A 20,177-nucleotide genomic window follows, 5' to 3' on the forward strand; every position below is an offset into this window, starting at 1 on the left:
CCCTCTAGCATGAGTATTGGAGTTTGAACATACACCATTGTGTTTGAGTTATACATGCCTGAGCCATCTGTCCAGACACTAAGCATTAAAACTCATATAACCAAATAGGCTTTCTTGTTTTATATTTTGTTTTTACTTTCAAATTTGAAGAAAAACTACTTATTTTAATAAAGTATAATTTTCATTTTCTTTTCTCTCCATAGGTAAAAAGATGGCTTATCAGAAGGTTAAGGCAGATCTAAGAACCTCAGGACATTCCCAGTACTTAGACAATGACGACCTTCAAGCCACTGCCCTTGATTTAGAGTGGGATATGGAGAAGGAACTGGAAGAGCCTGGGTTTGACCAGTTTCAACCAGATAATGCAGAGCATCAGAATTTGGGACACTCTGAGACTTTAGACCTCCATCTTGATTCCATTCAACCAGCAACATCACCCAAAGGAAGATTCCAGAGACTTCAAGAAGAGTCTGACTGTGTGTCCCACTACACAAGATCTGCACCAAAGAACAACCACTGCAACTTCTGCTACATGTTAAAAATACTGTGCATAGCTACCACTCTATTTATTTTGGGAATTATAATAGGTTATTACGCACACATGAATTGTCCTTCTGATGCCCCACCACCAGGAACAAATAACCCTCAATTATACCAAGATATTCTCAAGACAATCAAAGCAGAAGATATAAAGAAATCCTTCAGGTAGGTGTAGAGAAATGAATGTTGTTGGGATGTATTTCTTGGAAAGTAAATCTGAGAATAGAGCTTTAACTGTATGTATAACTAAGTTTTTCAAGTGAATAGGAACAACTTACACCAGGAATAGAAACTTCTGGAAGGATGCACAAATTAAGATTTATGGATCTGGGTTCTGCAATATCCATTTATGATGTACTTTTATTAATTGATAATAGTAACTATCACCACTCTTTTCCTCCATTTGAGAAACCCTGTTAACCCATGTTAATATACAAGGACAGTTTGAAAGAAAGGTAATAAAAACTAGGATATTTTTTCATGTGGCTAAAATTTTTAATGGCATCAAAATAAAATCAATCTTTGTATGGGATAACTGCTCTAAGGTACTCACAGGGAAATTAGGAGTTGTTGATACCTCACAGTTCCTGCCATTCCAGTAGCCACTCTCTGTTTAAACACATGATCTTCCACATATCAGACAGTCCACAAAGATCCTTTCTCTACTGTTACTTAATGGATGGCTGTGGGACCTGCATGCATTGTTTGTTTAGTTAAAAGGTAATAAATCCTTCTTATGGAGGGCTTAATCTGAGTTGTTAGAAAGAATTCCAATGTCACTCAGTTGACAACTTGATGATTGTGTTTTGTTATTGGTGCAAACTGAGTTGTAAAGGATTTCCTGGTTTAGATACATAGTAAAATGGATGAAGAAGAAAATCTTACATTCCAAGAAATTTAGGAGACACGAAGAGCCCTTTAGTTGTTTGTGCATGGATAGCATCCAGCAGTGCAGTTTCCCCAGAATGTGTGTTGTGGGCCACCGAGATTTATATGACTGCAGGCTTGCTGGCAAGTGTGCATTTCCAGTGATCTTCCAGGGAAATCTTACACTTAGTGTGTGTGTTATGCACAGTAATGCTGATGAATTCCAATACTCTCACTGAATACGTATCTAAGAGACATATGGGAACGCAGATCCCCTGCACAGCTTGTCTGGTTTTCATTGTTGTGTAAGCATTGCGGGAAATGAAATGGGCAGGTGATAATGCTTTCCATTTCAATGTCCAAAGTAAAATTTCTATATTGAATTCTATTAAATTTGTTTTATAAAGATCTATTGTGTCCGTTAGGAGTTGACCTATGAAGCAGTACATTCCTCCAATATTTCAAGCAATGAATACTCATGTTTTATTCTATTTTGTGTGTTGTGTGGGTTTCAGAGGGTGCAGAAGTCTTCTTTATTTTTTCTCTGTCTTTCCCTTTGAGACAGTATCTCATTGAGACTGCTGTTTGTATATGTAGCTAATTAACCAGCATACTTCAGATGTCTTTCCCTTTTCTTCTTCCCACTGCTTAGATTATAGCCATCATTTGTACTCATGCCTGGTTTTTACATGGGTGCTATGGCTAGAGCTCAAATCCTTGTGTTTGAAAGGCAGGGACCACTCTAGCCCCCAAACAATGGATACTCTATAGTCCTGTTATTCCATCAGTGATGAACAATGTGAAATTAATCAGAAAATGCTAAGGCAGCCAAGTACAAAGCCGGCACTAAACCTAGGAAAATAAACTGGTAGAAAGTGATATTTTTTATATACACTAGTTCAGGCAGGCTACAACCTTAGTTGGAGACACTGGGCACATCTAGATGGTTTGAGAAACACAGTGTTCCACCTTCCTCCTGCCCCTTCAGGGGGGATTCTAATCGCTGAGTCCAGAAAGGGGATGACTTTGAAGCTGAGATACTTCTCATAAAATGTCAGAGGCTGAGACAAGGAGGGAATAAGTCTTTCAAAAGTAGGTATCTCTGGCAGAGGATGCAAATTTACAAAGACATGAGGTAAAATAGAACCTTATGAAGCTGTGTTTACTTCACTAAGGACATCCAGGCTATACTGTAAGGGACCCACGGAATCAATTTGTTTTACGATAAAATAGTTACTTTCTCTTTTTTTTTTCATTAATTTATTCACTTTGCATCCTGATCATAGACTCCCTCCCTGTTTAATTCTCACAACCGTCCCCCCCACACACATGCATATTCCTCCCTTATTCTCAGAGAAGAGGAAGATCCCATGGTCAGCAATCCACCCTGGCACAGCAAGTTGCAGCAGAACTAAGGGCATCCTCTCCCACATTGTCAGACAATGCAACCCAGCGAAGAGAAATGGATTCAAAGCAGATTAAGAGATAGCTGCTCCATATGGAGGTCAATCTACTCAATTGCTAAAAAATGCATTGGGTTGTTTTGATTTGCATTTCCCTAATGATTAATGATGTTGAACATTTCTTAAGGTGTTTCTCAGCCCTCCGAAGTTCTTCATGTGAAAAATCTTTGTTTAGTTCGGTACCCCACTTTTTAATGGGGTTATTTTGTTCTCTAGGTTCTACCTTCTTGAGTTCTCTGTATATATTAGATATTAGCCCTCTGTCAGATTTAGGGTTGGTGAAGATCCTTTCCCAATCTGTTGGTTGACGTCACCTCACACCAGTCAGAATGGCTAAGGTCAAAAACTCAGGAGACAGCAGGTGCTGGAGAGGATGTGGAGAAAGAGGAACACTTCTCCACTGCTGGTGGGATTATAAGATGGTGCAACCACTTTGGAAATCAGTCTGGCGGTTCCTCAGATAACTGGGCATGGCACTTCCGGAATACCCTGCTATACCACTCCTGGTCATATACCCAGAGGATTCCCCAGCATGTAATAAGGACATATGCTCCACTATGTTCATAGCAGCCCTATTTATAGTAGCCAGAAGCTGGAAACAACCCAGGTGTCCATCAACAGAGGAATGGATACAAAAAATGTGGTATATTTACACAATGGAGTACTATTCAGCCATTAGAAACAATGAATTCATGAAATTTGTAGACAAATGGATGGAGCTGGAGAACATCATACTAAGTGAGGTAACCCAGTCTCAAAAGATCAGTCATGGTATGTACTCACTGATAAGTGGATAATAACCTACAAACTTGGAATACCCAAGAAATAATCCACATATTAAATGATGTCCAAAAAGAACGGAGGAGTGGCCTCTGGTTCTGGAAAGACTCAGTGCAGCAGTATACGGGAATACCACAACAGGGAAGTGGGAAGGAGTTGATGGAGGAACAGGGGGAGAGAAGAGGGCTTATGGGACTTGCAGGGAGTAGGGACCCAGAAAAATGGGAAATCATTTGAAATGTAAATAAAGAATACTTTGAATAAAAAACATGCATTGGGGCCCTAGGTCCAGACCATGGATACTCTGTGGTTGGTGGTCCAGTCGCTGAGTCCCCATGGTCACAGGTTAGTTGGTTCTGGAGGTCTTCTTGTGGTGTCGTTGGCTCTTCAGGCTTCCTTAATCTGTCCACTCACTCTTCCATAAGACCCCCTGAGCTCCAACTAATGTTTGGCTCTGGGTCACTGCATCAGTGGCATAATGAGGCCTCTCAGATGACAGTTATACTAGGCTCCAATCTACAAGCAAAGCAGAGTATCATCATTAGTGTCAGTGGTTATCTTTCTTCTATGGGATAGGTCTCAAGTTGGACCAGGTATTGCTTCAACTTTATGCCTACATATTTGTAAGGAGGATACATTTTGGGTTGAAGGTTTTGTGGGTGGGTTTCATGCCCCCTCCCTCCTCTTGCCTTCAGTATCCATATCTCCAGTTACTATCAGACTCAGCTAGAGTTACCTTATCTTCTTCCAGGAGTCTCCCCAGTCTGAGTCTCCAGCTTGTCCCAGATATTGTTCATACCAGTTTCCATCTGTAGCTATATGTTAGTTTCCAGTTTATGAACACAGTGTATCTCATAGGCTCAAACCCACTTTCTTCTCTTTACTTGTGCTTAGCTAGTTTAGAGTTAATTCTGGATGCATTTTATTTGCTAACTGGGATATCTATTTCCTTTCCACCTTGTGAATTTTTATTTTTAACAGTGTAAATACTTTTAAATGCTTTGTAGTATTATTTTAAGTAAAAAAAACTGATGGTAAAACTTTAAAGAAATGACTAAGTAAGAATATTATTTACCCCACAATGGAATTTGTAGGAACATGAGTTTTATTTTTCAACTAAATTTAAAAAAAATCAACAGAATATGATATATTTTAAAGTTGGCCCCCAAATAAATATTCATCAGGGATTAGTCTACAGGATTATCCAATGGTAAGTCATAAACTCACTTATCCTATGTAAAATAGCCCTGGTTTTTCTTATTCACATGGTTATTTTAAATGAAGCTTTCAGTTTAAATATGTTTATTCTAAACATTTGGATAATATCTTCACTCAGTTACAAATTTTTCTCACAAATCTTGGTAATCATAGGCCTTTTATGAACTATAGATTGTTTTTTGTCAACTTGGTATGCAATATACTTACTGGGAAACTGGAATGAGAATAATTGTCTCCATTAAATTTTTCTGTGGCAAGGCTGTGGTGCATTTTTTAATCACTCTAGGTTGGTAGTTCTGGGTTCTATGGATGAAGTAGGCTGAGCAAGCCATAAGGATCAAGCCTAGCATAACAATATATCAAATAAAAAAAGGTTATCTTTTGTGGCTTCTGCACCAGTTTCTGTCTCTGGGCATTTGTTTCTTTGTTTGCTTTACTTTTTCTCTTTTGTTTTCTTTGGGGGGGGGCATTTTGTTTTGTTTCATTGGTTTTTGTTGTTATTGTTGTTGCTGTTGTTTTTCCTTTAGTTCCTGGTACATCTTCCTCCAATGATGAACAGAGATGTGAAAGTGTAAGCAAAATAAGACTTTTCTTCCAAGTTGCTTTTGGTCATGGCATTCTGCTACAATAATAGAACTTTAAGTAGGGCAGAAACAAGAACAAGGACTAGGATATTACTATGATATGTCTAACCATGTGTTTAGGGAAAGATTGTGTTCTCATTGGAACTTAGGTCTGGAAGAGCCATCAAGGGTTCAGAGCTTATTGAACTACTGTCGGAACTGTTTTGGCAATAGAGCTCCAAGATATAATTTTCAGAATCACAAAGCTCAGAGGACTGAGTTCTCTCCTTTCTTTGACTACAAAGCTACAAATTAGGGATAGTTAGACTAGGGGAAAATGTCAAAGTTCTTATGATTACATTTTACTGAAGAAATACTGGCTCATTGGAAAAACATATTAGTGATTTAGAATTTCCGGTATTTTATACTTTGGGTTGGTTTCAGGTAGAGATATAAAGAGTTAGTCTCTATGAATAAATATATGCAGAAAGAAAGCAAGACAATTCATAGGCCTAAGTCATGTTTGCACTGATAGAGTACACATGCGTGTTATTTTTTAAACAGCATACATCCCCTTATTCTTAGAGGATGATTGGAGAGTTGCTAATTGCAAATCCCACTTTCAAATATAATTAGCAAATTACACACAAACACACACACATGCACACACACACACAAACACACACACACAATAGGTTTAGAAAAGTATGCATTTGAGTGTCTTGTAGAATTTATAAAAGAAAATAAGATTACTAAAAGACTGAAGACATTTGTTGACATAGTCAAAGCCAGCTTCTCCAAAATCCTTTCCAATTCTCTGAGAAGGCAAATGTACACTCCAACTTCTCTCTCAGTTGTGATTTCCACTTGCTTTGCTTTCAGAGTACTCTTTATGTTATAATAGGAATGAGTATCACAGGAAAAATTTATGACATATACACACATGCATACATACCCACATACATGCATATATTACAAATATTCTTTACAGGGAATATTTTTGATGGATTTCTTTATTAAGTTTTCTGTAGATTGAATAAATATCATGAGTAAATTGTGAAAAATTGTCAAAAGCTTCAAAATTCTCAGAAATATATTTTCATAAGATATTTAGTCTATCACAATATTCACATGGAATACACACACACACACACACACACACACACACACACACTCACACACACAACTTTTCTAGTGTCACCATTATAGATTCCTTGGAGTTTCCATCACACTAGTTTCTACCTCACCCTGAAATCCTCCTCCCATAAGTGTGTGTGTGTGTGTGTGTGTGTGTGTTATGTTAGTATTCTTGATTTATTTGATGCTGAGATTTGTATAGGATGTTAAATATTGATCTACTTGCATTCTTATTCAGGGATTTAATATAATGTGTACTATTTGTGCAAAAAGATGCTGTGTTTTATCTGGCATGTATTTCTGGGTTCTCTGTGAAAAATCGAATGTCCATAGTGTGTGGACTATGTCTGTGTCTTAAATCCATTCATTAGAGTATCTGCTCTTATGCCAACACCACACTCTTTTTAATACTAGAGCTTGGTAGTACTATTTAAGATCAGGGATAGTGATACTTTCAGCAGTCATTTTATTAGTCAGAATTGTTCTTGCCATCCTGGGATTTTTGTGTTTATATATGAAGCTGAAAATTGTCCTTTCAAGATCTATGAAGGATTAGGTTGGAATACTGAAGAATGTATTAAGTCTGTAGATTCCTTTTGGAAGCATGGTTATTTCATTATGTTAACCCTGAATATAGTCTTGAAGCAAAAATTTTTGTTTGCCTTTTGAAAATCCATATGTCATGAATAGGATGAAAACATAAGTATGTACTACAGGCAAGTTAGAGAAGCACTCTAATTATCTCCCACATTAATTGTATTTTGTGTAAGTCTAAAGGCAATATAGACAAATTATAATTTGAAATCCCTTCACCTTTAACTATGAGTAAACAGAATTGCATTGTGCCACATATATTTTTGATAACTACTTTAGATGTCTCTTTAAATAAATATATTTAGAACAATGTTTCAGGTGAATAAATATAAGTATAAATAGCTTCATTAACATATTGCTTTGTGGTAAGTGCTATAGGTGAGAGGAACTTTCTTACTCCCACTCCTTTTAAGGGAATGTTTAAGTTCTTTCAAACATTCTTAGAGATAAATGTTTGTGTGCTTATTTAATTATTCTTTTTTCCATAAATGCCTGGAAGCAAATAACCACTTCAGAGAGTTTAATTTAGTTGTTTACTTTGTGTTATGAAACTGCCTTGCGGAACTCCTAGCCTTCTAGGTCCTCATTACTGTTTGTTTTTGATAGACCAACAATAATGTTACCATTTTTCATCTCTTAATTGACTTTATTTGCATTTCTTTTGTGCTTATGTGAGCTAATACTTTTTAAAAAAAAATCTGCCCCTACCCCAGATTTTATAGGTTTACAAATAAAATATTATAGTAGAAAAAGGGATGTAGTATATGTAACACTTTTTTGAGTTTATTTTGTAGATACATTTTCCTTTTTCATTTGTTCTTCTCTCATATAGTATAACCTGACTTAATAACCTCTCTCTCCTTTCTACAAGTCTCTCTTTCCACTTTTCCTTTTCACCAGATTCACCCTCTCTTCTGTCCACATCCAAACATAAAAGACCAGAACTCCCATGGATGTCAACTAAATACAGCATAACAAGTTACATCAAGGCTGGATGAGGCAACCAAGTAGGAGGAAGCAGGTCTCAAAAGAGTCACGTTGGAGCTCCCGGGAACTGGCCCATCAACCAAAGAATACACATGGAGGGACCCATGGCTCAAGCCAAATATGTGGTAGAAGATGGCATAGTTGGACATCAGTGGGAAGAGAGGCCTTTGGGCCTGAGGGGTTTTGATTACCTAGTGTAGGGAAATGCCAGGGCAGGAAGGTGGGAGTGGGTGGGTGGGGGAGCACCCTCACAAAGGCAGGGGTAGGGGGGATCCGTTAGCAGGTTTCTGAAGGGGAGACCAGGAAAGGGGAAACATTTGAAATGTAAATAAAGAAAACATCCAAATATAATTTTTTTTAAAAAAAAGAGTCAGAGGCAGCCCCAGCAGCCACTGTTATTATTTTCATAAGAACACAAAGCTACTTAGACAAGAGATTTTTGCAGAGAACCTAGGTCAAACCCATACAGGCTCCCTAATCTCTAGGAGCCCGCCTGACTTCTAGATCAGTGGTGTCCTTACTCTTCTGTTTTCTTGTGGTGTCCTTACTCTTCTGTTTTCCTGTGGTGTCCTTACTCTTCTGGTTCTTCCAACCTGACATGCCCCTCCTCCATAGATATCCTCAAGCTCCACCTAATATTTTTCTTTGGGACTCATCATCTGCTCCCATCAGTTGCTGGATGAAGTCTCTCTGGACTCTCAAATGAGGATTATGCTAGACTCTGGTCCCAGCACATTTGCAAGCATGATAAACTGCAGGTTTGAGCTTTTCTGACTGGGTTATGTTCCAATCCCTCCATTTGAGATGTTGCCTGGTTACAAAGGATAGCCAGTTCTAGGTGTTCTAGAAACTCCCTTACTCCCAGTCTTTGCTAGTGTCATCATCAGATTCCTTAGAGTTTCCTTCTCACTAGGTTTCTACCTCACTCTGAAATCCTCCTCCAAATTCCAGTATTTCTTCCATTATTTTCCACCACACCCCAACTGATCCTTCTTGTTCCCATCCGACCTGCCCAAAGTTCATCTGTGTAATCTATTCTATTTCTCCTACCCAGATAGATCCTTGTACCCTGCCCCTTTTAAGGATTCTTTGTTAGGTAACATCTGTGTGTCTGTGGAGTGTACCTTGGTTATCCTTTACTCTATAGGTAATATCCATTTGTAAGACAATACTCACCATGTTTGTCTTTTTGGGTCCAGGCAATTTCTTTTCCAGTTTCATCCATTTGCCAACAAATTTCATGATTTCGTTTTTTTAAAGTGTAAACATGCCACACTATTTTTACCCATTCTTTGGTTGAGTGACATCTAGGTTGTTTTCATTTTCAGGGTATTATGAATAAAACGTAGGCACATCTTTATTTTAATTTTGGCTTTTGTTTATTATTTCACACATGAATATTGTATTTATATCATTTCTACCCCTTCTAGGCACTTCAGCTCCTCCCATATCTCCCTGTAAAATCATGACTGATTATTCTGGCTTTATACACACACTCACATACACACATACACACACACACCTATGAATTCCATTTCATGTAGCTCACATATACATGTGTTTGACGTTGACAAAGTGGGATTGTGTAAGCTATAAGGATGCCCATTTGAATAGGACAATTATTTCTGTCTCAAAAGCCATTAATTGCCTATGACTTCTTATCCAGTCATAAGGCTTAAAATTTTCCCCATCCTCATTAGCATGCCAACTGATATTGCCATTGTGCATACCTTGATGAGGCAACCACATTGCTAGACAACCATATTGTTGAGACTTTCAAGGTTCGGTTTCTGTCACATATAAATATTATCTTGCAGCAGAGGTCCTGGTCCTCTGGCTCTTATTATAATCGTTCTTGCTCCTCTTCTGAAATGTTTCCTGAATGTTAGGTGTAGTAGGGGGTTTCTTTGTAATTGTATCAATTTGGACTAGGGACCACATAGTAAACTGTTCTTTAAATTTGGTCCAGTGGTGGATTTCTGTAATGCTTTGTCTGCTTTAAGGAGAAGATACTTTTATACTTATCGGTGTGCATTGGATAAATATTTAGAAAGATGTTAGAAGACAGCTAGGAACTACAACAATTTGGGAACAAGGCAGTTGTAAGTTCTTCTCAATGGCCAGTGACCTTCCCAGCCATATGTAGGTAGTTAGGTATATAATACTAGACATTAATTCCTTCCTATTGAGTGATCCCAACATCCTATCGACATCTGTTGGTTTCCCCTGGATTTAAGTGACACTCTAGTGCTTTTGGAATATATCGGCATGCTGATCACTGTAGGTTGTTGGTGTTGAAGCTTTGTGGGAGGCATTGATTGATTTTTCTCCCTTGGCAGCTTACATAGCAACTTCTAGATATTATGAGAGCTAGTCCTGAGGGAAGAGGCCTCCAGGCTAGGTCCAGTTTAATTCTTGCAAGTCTTATTTCTCAAGTGTTTGGCATGTTTAAGAACAGGGTCCTTCTTTCAAGTTCTCAGAGGTGACTGAAGGTAGAAAGTAGCTTATATTCTTTTAGGAGTCTTTTGTCCTTCCCTGTTCAGTAACTTAAAGAAAGGTTTGCCATGCCTAGTATTGCATTTTTAATTTAATTTTGTTTTTTGTTGTTGTTGTTGTTTTTATGCTCTTCCACGTGTTTTGAAGGAAGCATTATCACCTCAAGTAACATAGTTTCATTTAAATTAATATAGTCAAACAAAAATGTGTGTACACATACTTACGTATTTATGTATTTTATGTAACCATATTTTTCTATAACTTTTCAGTCATAATGCTGTCTCCCTTTTCTTTCCCTTTACTTGTGCATTTCTTCTTTCTCAGATCCCAAGTCTAGTCAACCTTTGCCTATTTTTCCTTTCATAGAACCTATGTCTTACCATGCCTCAAATAGATACATTCTGTTAACAAATACACTGAACAAAATATAAAGCTCTTTAGCAACTAATCTTATTTAAATTTTGACACTTTTGAACAAAATAAATGTTTTAATTTGTAACTGCCATGATACTGTAAATCGGACATAAGTGAGGCTACATTGTAAAGTCTTCTTTATGAATGTACGCAACATTGTTTATGTTTCTGAGCAACAGAAACACAGTTGATTATGTTTCTGAGCAAGCTCTCAATCAGAATGTTGAAGATCCTTATAATATTTCCTAATTTTTTTAATTGTTTATTCCCACCTTTCCTTCTTCCTTGAAGAAGAAAGACTTAAATTTTGTGTATACATGTGTGTCTGGGTTTGGGCTTCTGCTTGTGAGTACACTGTCCACAGAGGCCAGAAGGTATTAGTTTCCCCAGAACTACAATCAGGAGGTAGGGAGCCACTTAACAGGAGTTGGGATTAGAATTTGGGCTATCTTAAGTACTGAGCCTTCTCTCTATGTCTTATGTTCTTTCATATTTTCATCCTTTTCTTTTTCTTTCACCTTATTTTAGCAGATAATTTATTATATGTATGAGATAAAATTCTTCAGACCAAGTAAACCTCACTAAGAATATTGTATTTAGGTATCTGTGATTTACTGGCAAAAACTGTTGGCATGAAAAATGTGCAACTTGTTTAAATTTTCATCCTGTTTCTGTCTCCTATACCCGTGACTCAAAGCCCTCTGCTCCATAGTGTCAAACCTCTTTAGAGCATTTACTCCAGTCCATTAGCAGACCTTACTTCTACTCAGAGATACAGAAGGGAAGATTTGCTGGCTAGATTCTAACTGGATTTCCTAGAGAGATCACATGATGAGAATAGGCTTCATTGAAACTAACAGGAATAATCTCTCATTTCTAAGAAGTTAAATGTCACACTTTGCCAGGGTATTCTGCAGGAGCAGCAGCAGCAATGGTGATGGCTTCCCACACTCCACTACTCATGTGAGATACCTGGTTTGTATGAACTGCCATTTTGTTTCAAATTTGATCACCTTAAAAAGATATGTTGGTTCAAGACATGTGGGAACAGAATATATGATTTGTTTTCTTTTTCTCCCCATTTCTTGACCCTCTGCCTATGAGTAATATGAGAATGTAAAGAGCTTTGCTTCTCCACTGTCCCTGTACTTAGCCCAGGCTACTTGTTACAATCCCTACTGTCTTTCCAGTGTTCAGTCCTCATAACTGTCATTATCCCCACCTCTTTCTATTCTAAATCTATCCACTTCATCATTAAGAAATTTATCATTGATATTTTTCCATAAATATTTACAGCTGTACATGTCCATTTATAAATGAAATCACAAAATATTGTTTATGAAGCGCCATGAGTTAATGTCTGGGTCATCAAAGTGCTAGTAAGAGTTTGGTGTTAGTGCTATATTTCTCCTCCGACTCCAGGAGGCTAGGGGATCTGTTTTCTGTGCTTGTACAAAGGACTGTTTATGCTGTTGATTGCTCTTCTCAATCTATAGCTTTACTGCCTGCTTCTTGTTCTTCCCCATTTTGTCCTAATTTTGATTGATTTTCCTACACCCTGCTTTTTCTGTTCCCTTTCTTTTTTCTTTCTATATATTTAATAGAGAAGATGATGGCAAGAAAGTTGGGATAAAGAAGTAAACATAAATGTACTGCTATTTTAATTAAAGAAAAATATCTATGTATATAACAAATGTCATAAGTCAATCTATGCAAATGGTGACTATATCAGAAAAAAAAGAAAAAAACAACCCTGATGGCTTCTCAAGGAGGTAATTAGCTGTTCTACAATTGAGCTCTCCACATTACAAATGTACATTGTCTTACATTTAATCAAAAAAAGAAGGCATAGGATATGGTAATTTAGTCATACAGAAAACCTCATTACACTGACTTTTAGATAAGGCATTGCTTAATGTAGAATTGTTTAGAGTCGTGCAGAATTATGTTCCTATTTTTAACTGATTGGATATAACTTGCAGATGAGAGATAAAGTCGCAGCTAATCCTCCGGTAAATGAGGATGGTTGGAAGCAGATACTTTGCCTGCAATGCCTTCCATTTGACTTACTTAAATGCAGGCTGGCTAGAAGGTCTGGTCCAGGTGTCAGCACTGTCAGCCTTTGTGTTTATAAACCATCATCCTTCCCCTCTCTGCAACTCTATGTACTTGAACTACTGTACTAGTTTCTATAATGGAGTAATAAACATACATTTCGATTCATGGAGAATTTTTGACAGGATTTCAATAAATCTTTCTGAAAGCACATAGAGGTAGCCCATGGGTGCCCTTGATAAATCTTCCTTCCCTGTGTTATTTTGGAAAATAAAATAACATATACTAGTTGCTTAGGGAAATTTTAAATCAAAACCATTTGTATGTGAATATAATCCTTGTTATTTTCAAAATACATTTTATGCACATTTTAATAGTCAATACACCAAGTTGATTTTTAAGTTGGTGGATTTTGTTTTTATTACATAAACATGGGCATAAAGGTCCATGAACTTTTTGGAAGCTCATTTTTCACTGACTTTCTGTTTTATTTTAAAAGGTCACCTTCTTACTTCCCACCTCCTCATCCTCCTTCTGCTCCTCTTCCTCTTTCTCCTCCCGTCATTATTGTCCTTGTCTTCATCTTTATCATTTTGTGTCTCCTTTCTCATTCTCTGCACTCTCTCAAGTTGTACTGTATTACAGAAGGGCTTGGAGCTTGCTGTGTCTTCTAGCCTTCTCTTACACTCATGATTCTTCTGCCCCTGCAACAACCTCATTGTTAGGACTCTAGTGTCCTGATGATCTTCTGTCAGTGATATTTTGATCCCAACAATCAGGATCTCAAGACAGATTCAGCTGACTGCCATGGTATTTGATTAACTTTAAGGTATTCTTGCTTTTTTGTATTTTTTCCATTTGAGCTAATTATGATATGCTTTCTTTTCTATTACCCTCCCAAAAGTCTTATTTAGTCCAAGAAACAAGATTAGTCAGGTTTCATTAAAGAAAATTATAATAATCATTTCTTCAACAAACAGAATTATTGACCCCTTACTAGTTTGTCCAAATTCCTAACACTCTTTCTATAGGAAAGTAGGTAATGATCACATTAACTAGAGTACCAGTTCTACAGGTGGCATTGACAATGGCATTTCCCTTTAACAGTGAAGGAAATCAGATTCAAATGGCAGGGAAAGTAATTTGAAAGATAAAATAAGAAAATTTAAAAGCTCTAGAAATCAAGCAATAAAGTTGAAAATTTCTGCCAAAGATATAAATTCTGTCATCCATAAAAATGTTTTAGAGATGACAGGGTAATACCTATTTAAAACAGATTATGCAAAGTTTATCAAAGAATATGAAATACTTTATCATATTCATTGAAGTATATTTCCTAATGGGACAGAAGGTAAGTTGTATAGGTAGTTCAAGTCTATAAAATAAGCAAAGTAGCCAAAGGAAAAATCACACATGTGCACAGGGGATTGCATGTTCAAGTAAGCACACACTTATGTGCGTGTGTGCATATGCACACAGACAAACACACACACACACACACACACACACACATACACACACACACATACACACATACACACACACACCACTCTTCATGATTTTGCTTCTCTGAAGAATAAAGGTTAAATACACAGTATAATTTAAATAGCTAAAAAAATTCCCTGTCATTTTTGAATAATTTAAACCATCAGCCCTTAGGAATAAACTAAATATTGATACTGAATTTGTTGTGCTCAACCAAGTGTAGTTATTCACAAATGTAATCTAGCTTCTGAAATTTTGACTAGAAGAATGGTGAGTTTAAGGTGAGTTTAATGGAAGGCTCTATCCAATGCAGAATTTTTAAATGCCTAGCATGGTAGCCTAGTGATAAACCTCCTGCCTAGCTTGCATCAGTCCCTAGGTCAAATTCTTAGTACTTAAAAACAAAGTTAGTAATTACATTTATTTTATTGATTGTTGTATTTTGTGTCTTACTTTAATGTAGGAATACTAAACTAGTACAAAACACAAATTTTAATTACATTCTTTTGTATCTACCAATGTTTTCAAATATTTAATAAAGGTAGTCATTTTCTTTGGTATACCCTGCTCACGGAATCAAACTGAAGTCAATTCCCCTAGCAAAATTACATTTCCAGAATTTACAAAGTGACATTCTTATCTAAAAAAAATGAAGCTACCTTCCTTTTCATTATAACTGGCTAAATATATTAAATTTTCTATGTCTGGTTTGGGAAATCAGTTTCAGTCTTCAATAGCTGATTGTATGCTATACCTGGGTCCTTTACAAATGAAGTGAGATTCTATTGCTTAAAAATTGCTTTCTTGTGCAACATGATGTAGTGATGAATTAAATCCAAATAAGCCTCCTATTCACAGTGTTATTATATGAAACTCATCCCTTGTGGAACTTTTTTATTATCTAATAGATGACAAGCTAATGTCTTCCCCTCATGACTCCTTTTCTGAAGGGTATGCAATTCTCAGTATGAGAAATAAAGAAAACTGTGATTCGGGATCAAATTGCCTTTTTATAAACTCTCAAAATCATCTAGAGCACTTTAACATGTCCCCAAATATGCAAGTCAAATTTTGGGAGAACAAGAAATAAAGGAAGCTGTTTCATTCTGAGAAGTATATTTCTGTCTGTGATAAAAAAAAATGAAACTGAACCATTTTCTCTGAACAGAAATATGTGCAGGTGGTTTTTACTCTCAATAAAAATAAAATAAGTGTGGGCGTTTTTACTCTTTTTCTTCTCAGGTTTTATCATATTAACTCTGTTCAGTGGGGAACAACTTGTAAGATTAGCTTGTACCAATATTGTAGTTCAAGCTGCTACATAGATTTGAAGGCTTTAATTTATTAACTTGATAAATTTTTTAATTCAATAAAGCACCAGTTATCCCTTGTAACTACCTAAGGCATATCTGGATGGTGTATTTTAATTTACTTTGGTATTTCACCATGTGTCTTGCCATTGCATATAGGTAAATAGAAAGGATGGAAAACATTAAGTACATTGCACTATGACACCACTGTATATTCTGAGTTTTCTTTCATAGACTATTTTTTTGGCTTACCAAGTTCTTTGTTTCATGCTCATTGACAAAAGCCCTTTCTAGATTTCTCTATGCTGTTTCTTGCTCAATGTCATTTTGCCTATTTGGTGTAACATATTAACCTGACTTAAGTCTCTCTCACTTTGAACATAAGACATAAATTCCTATATAATGTTCATTTTCCTAAATCATAATAATGTACAAATTTGTGCATTAAAATAAGTCTACCTCCTTAACATAACAAACCAGTGCATATATAAAAGAAGGTCAAGCCTATATTGTGTCTGTGAGGAATACTCTTTCCAAATAAAAGAATTTGCATTGTTCCATTTTAAAAAGCTTTGATTTTATTTCATGTGTATGGTCGTTTTGTATGCATCTATGTCTGTGTACTACTGTGCATAGTGCCCACAGAGACAAGAACAGCACCAGATTTCCTAGAACACAAGTTGCAGAGGGCTGTAGCTTCATTGTGGGTCCTAGGAACCAAACCTGTGTTCTCTGCCAGAGAAATAAGCCTTTAAGTCTCTTATATACTAAACCATCTCTCCATCCTCAATTGTTCTTAATAAATACACTTTATATTAGAGAAAAACACCTAATAGCCTTCCATCACAAGTCTTAATCAAGTGCCTTTAACACTGGTTTATTCAGTCACTAGGGCTTACTATGGGAGACCAAGTAATAAGTGAGGAAGATGATTACTTGCTGTTACCATTGCCTAGTATTTTATCTGGTGGTTAAAAGTCTTCATTCATTCTCCATTCATGATTTCTTACTGGCCATCATCCTTTTTTTTAGCTGTTTTTTGGTTTATCTCCCAGCCCAGGGTTCTTCCTAACTTCTTCATTTTTTCTGTTATCATTCTCTATTATGAAGCATAGCATTCTATTAAGTATAAAATATAGAAAGCAAAAGGAATACATCCTCTAAAAAAAGTTAAAATCTTATGAGAAATAATTATTTTTACTTATAAACTGTGGTACCATGCTCTGCCTCTCCTCTGGTTGTATCTGGATGCTGCCAATACTCTGGCTCAAGGAGGACTAGACAAAGTCCAAACAGCGAAGCGAGTCTGCAGGATGTAGTCTGTCTTCTGCCTCTCTGCTAGCTCTGTCTAGATGCCACCTAGACACAGCCTCAGGGGATGGTAGGCAAAGTCCAGAAACAAGGTCTTCTTCATGAGTCTTAGTGTCAGGGCTCATTTAATCTAAGGCCTTTCTCTGGTGATCTCTAATGAAGCAGTACTCTGAAATGATATCAGCCTGTTTATATTCTGTTATTGGTGAGAATATGAACATGTACGCTTTATTTGGGGTGAATTAGGGATTATATATTTTGGGAGAAGGACATGAGGCTATCTAGGAAAGGAAGCTCATTGCAGGCTAAAGCTGCTGAGATGTCTTGTTAGCATGAAAAGACTTTCCATGTGCTGTGTTACATGACTGACTGCATGAGATCACCTCAGTTGTTGCTTGTGGCTATGTGTCCCAGAATAAGCACAAAGGTCGGAAGGGAGCAGTTCAACTGTTCTGGCTCAAATCTCTAAGATTCCCAGCATTTGAGCATGCTCAGTGTTCTTATGCCCATATGGTGACACCATCCATGTGCCCTATCATAAATAATTGTAAAATGAGGCCCCAAGTATGAAGTGCAGTAAGGGAAAAGGCTGTACCGAGAGCTAGAAGAGAAGCTCTTGTTTTGTCAGAAGTGTGCCTGGAAAGGCAGAAAGGGACAGATAAAAGATGATATGCCTAGGTGGTTTGACTTTCAAAATGATACACAATGCCATGTGGGCAGAAATAACAAAGAAAGAAATCCACATGTCTGATAAGGTTGCATTGTTCAGAAAGAATTTGTGAAAGATTCTCTTAGGAAGTAAAACGAAACAATTACATGGATGATTTTGACACAAAGCTGTTATGTGTAATGTCATAAGTGATCCAGAAGGAATCCTGTTGTTCATTCTCAGACTTCTGATAGGGCTGAAAAGCAACATAGTCTTCTAGACAACCTAGGTTATTTACTTTGAGAGAACAGATTTGAGAGGATGACTTTCAGATGACATACAATCTAAAGCCAGGGCATAGGTCAGGTGTAAAATTATAAGTCCTTCAAGTTAGGATAGATGACAGAGGTTCTATTTAATGAACAAAAATGATGGACTGGGTGTTAGGTCTATCTCATACTGTATAAATTATAAAATGATAATAACTGTGCTCAATTTATATTTTGAGAGAAAGTTTTTTTTTAATTAAACAGAAAAGATGGTATGCTGTAGGATTTTCCCTGTCCAATTATATTAGGACAGCAGGATGCCTATGATTGGACAGGAAAAAGGGAGGTGGAACTAAGAGTTGCAAAGAGAGAGGGTCTCTGGAGGAAGAGAGGAGGAAGGCCAAGATGGCAGCAGAGGTGAACCAGCATGGTTTTATCCAGCCACAGGTAGTTATGATATGATAACATTAGAATAATTGGGATACAAAAACTTAGGTGACAGCAGATGCTGGCGAGGATGTGGAGAAAGAGGAACACTCACCATTGCTGGTGGGATTGTAAGCTGGTAAAACCACACTGGAAATTTGGACATAATATTACCTGAGGACCCAGCTATACCACTTCTGGGCATATACCCAGAAGATGCTCCAACATGTAATAAGAACACATGCTCTACTATGTTTACAGCAGCCTTATTTATAATAGCCAGAAGCTAGAAAGAACCCAGATGTCCCTCAACAGAGGAATGGATACAGAAAATGTGGTATATTTCCACAGTTGAGTACTACTTAGTTATTAAAAATGATGAATTCAGGAAATTCTTAGGCAAATGGATGTAACTAGAAAGTATCATCCTCAGTGTGGTAACCCAATCACAAAAGAACACACATGGTATTCATTCACTGATAAGTCGATAATAGCCCCCAAAGATACAATTCACAGAACACATGAAGCTCAAGAAGAAGGAAGACTAAATTGGGGGTGCTTTGACTCTTCAGGGAAGGGGACCAAAATATCACAGCAGCAAATATGGAAATAAAGTATAGAGCAGAGACTGAAGGAAAGGCCAACCAGAGTCTGACCTACGTGGGGATTCATCCCAGATGCAGTCACCAAACCCTGACACTATTGTGGATGCCAAAAATGTTTGCTGAAAGGACCCGGATATGACTGTTTACTGAGAGGCCCTGCCAGAGTCTTACAAATACAGAGGCAGATGCTCACAGCCTCTGACTGAATTGCAGGCTCCCCAGTGGAGTAATTAGAGAAAGGACTAAAGGAACCTAATAGGTTTGCAATTGCATAGAAGAGCAACAATATCAACCAACCTTAACCCCCAGAGTTCCCAGGGACTAAGTCATCAACCAAGGAACACACATGGCTTCTGTTGCATATGTAGCAGAGGATTGTGAGACATCAATGGGAGGAGAGGTCCTTGGTCCTATGAAGAAGGCTTGATAGATGCCCCAGTGTAGGGGAATTGCGGGTGGGGAGGTTGGAGTGGAGTGGGGGGAGGAACACCCTAATAGAAGCAGAGGGAGGGAGGATAGCATATGGGATTTCTAGGAGGGGAGGAAATGAGGAAAGGAGATAACTTTTAAAATGTAAATAAATAAAATATCTAATAAAACAAAAGTAAAAGATAAAAGAATAATTGGGATAAAGTTTTTATCTTCAATTGGTTCTGAAATTCTTACATTGACATCTTGTAAATTGAGAATTCATTGATACATAAATCTGTTTGGTTTATTCCCAGGAACTAAACCACCAACCAAAGAGTACACATGGAGGGACACATGGCACCAGCTACATATGTAGCAGAGGATGGCCTTTTCAGACATCAATGAGAAGAGAGGCCATTGGTCCTGTGAAGGCTCAGTGTCCCAGTGTAGGGGAATGGCAGGCCAGGAAAGTGGAAGGGGGGTTGATAAGAGGGATGGGATAGGGGTTTTTGGAGGAGTAACTAGGAAAGGTAATATCATTTGAAATGTAAAATAAGCAAATATCTAGTAAAAAAATAAAAAATACATATCAAAATT

The 20,177-nt window shown here is 37.2% G+C and overlaps 1 protein-coding gene across 1 annotated transcript in view; it reads left to right on the forward strand.

Moving 5' to 3' along the window:
- The first annotated feature begins 211 nt into the window (after positions 1-211).
- Naaladl2 (N-acetylated alpha-linked acidic dipeptidase like 2) overlaps positions 212-20,177 on the forward strand; it is a 145,835-nt gene continuing 125,869 nt past the window's right edge. The window contains exon 1 of the mRNA XM_052180981.1: positions 212-705. Coding sequence (XP_052036941.1) covers positions 212-705 — 494 coding nt within the window. The remainder of the gene's footprint in view (positions 706-20,177) is intronic.

This window comes from Apodemus sylvaticus, chromosome 4 (assembly GCF_947179515.1).
Source record: "Apodemus sylvaticus chromosome 4, mApoSyl1.1, whole genome shotgun sequence".
Classification (NCBI taxonomy): Eukaryota; Metazoa; Chordata; class Mammalia; order Rodentia; family Muridae; genus Apodemus; species Apodemus sylvaticus.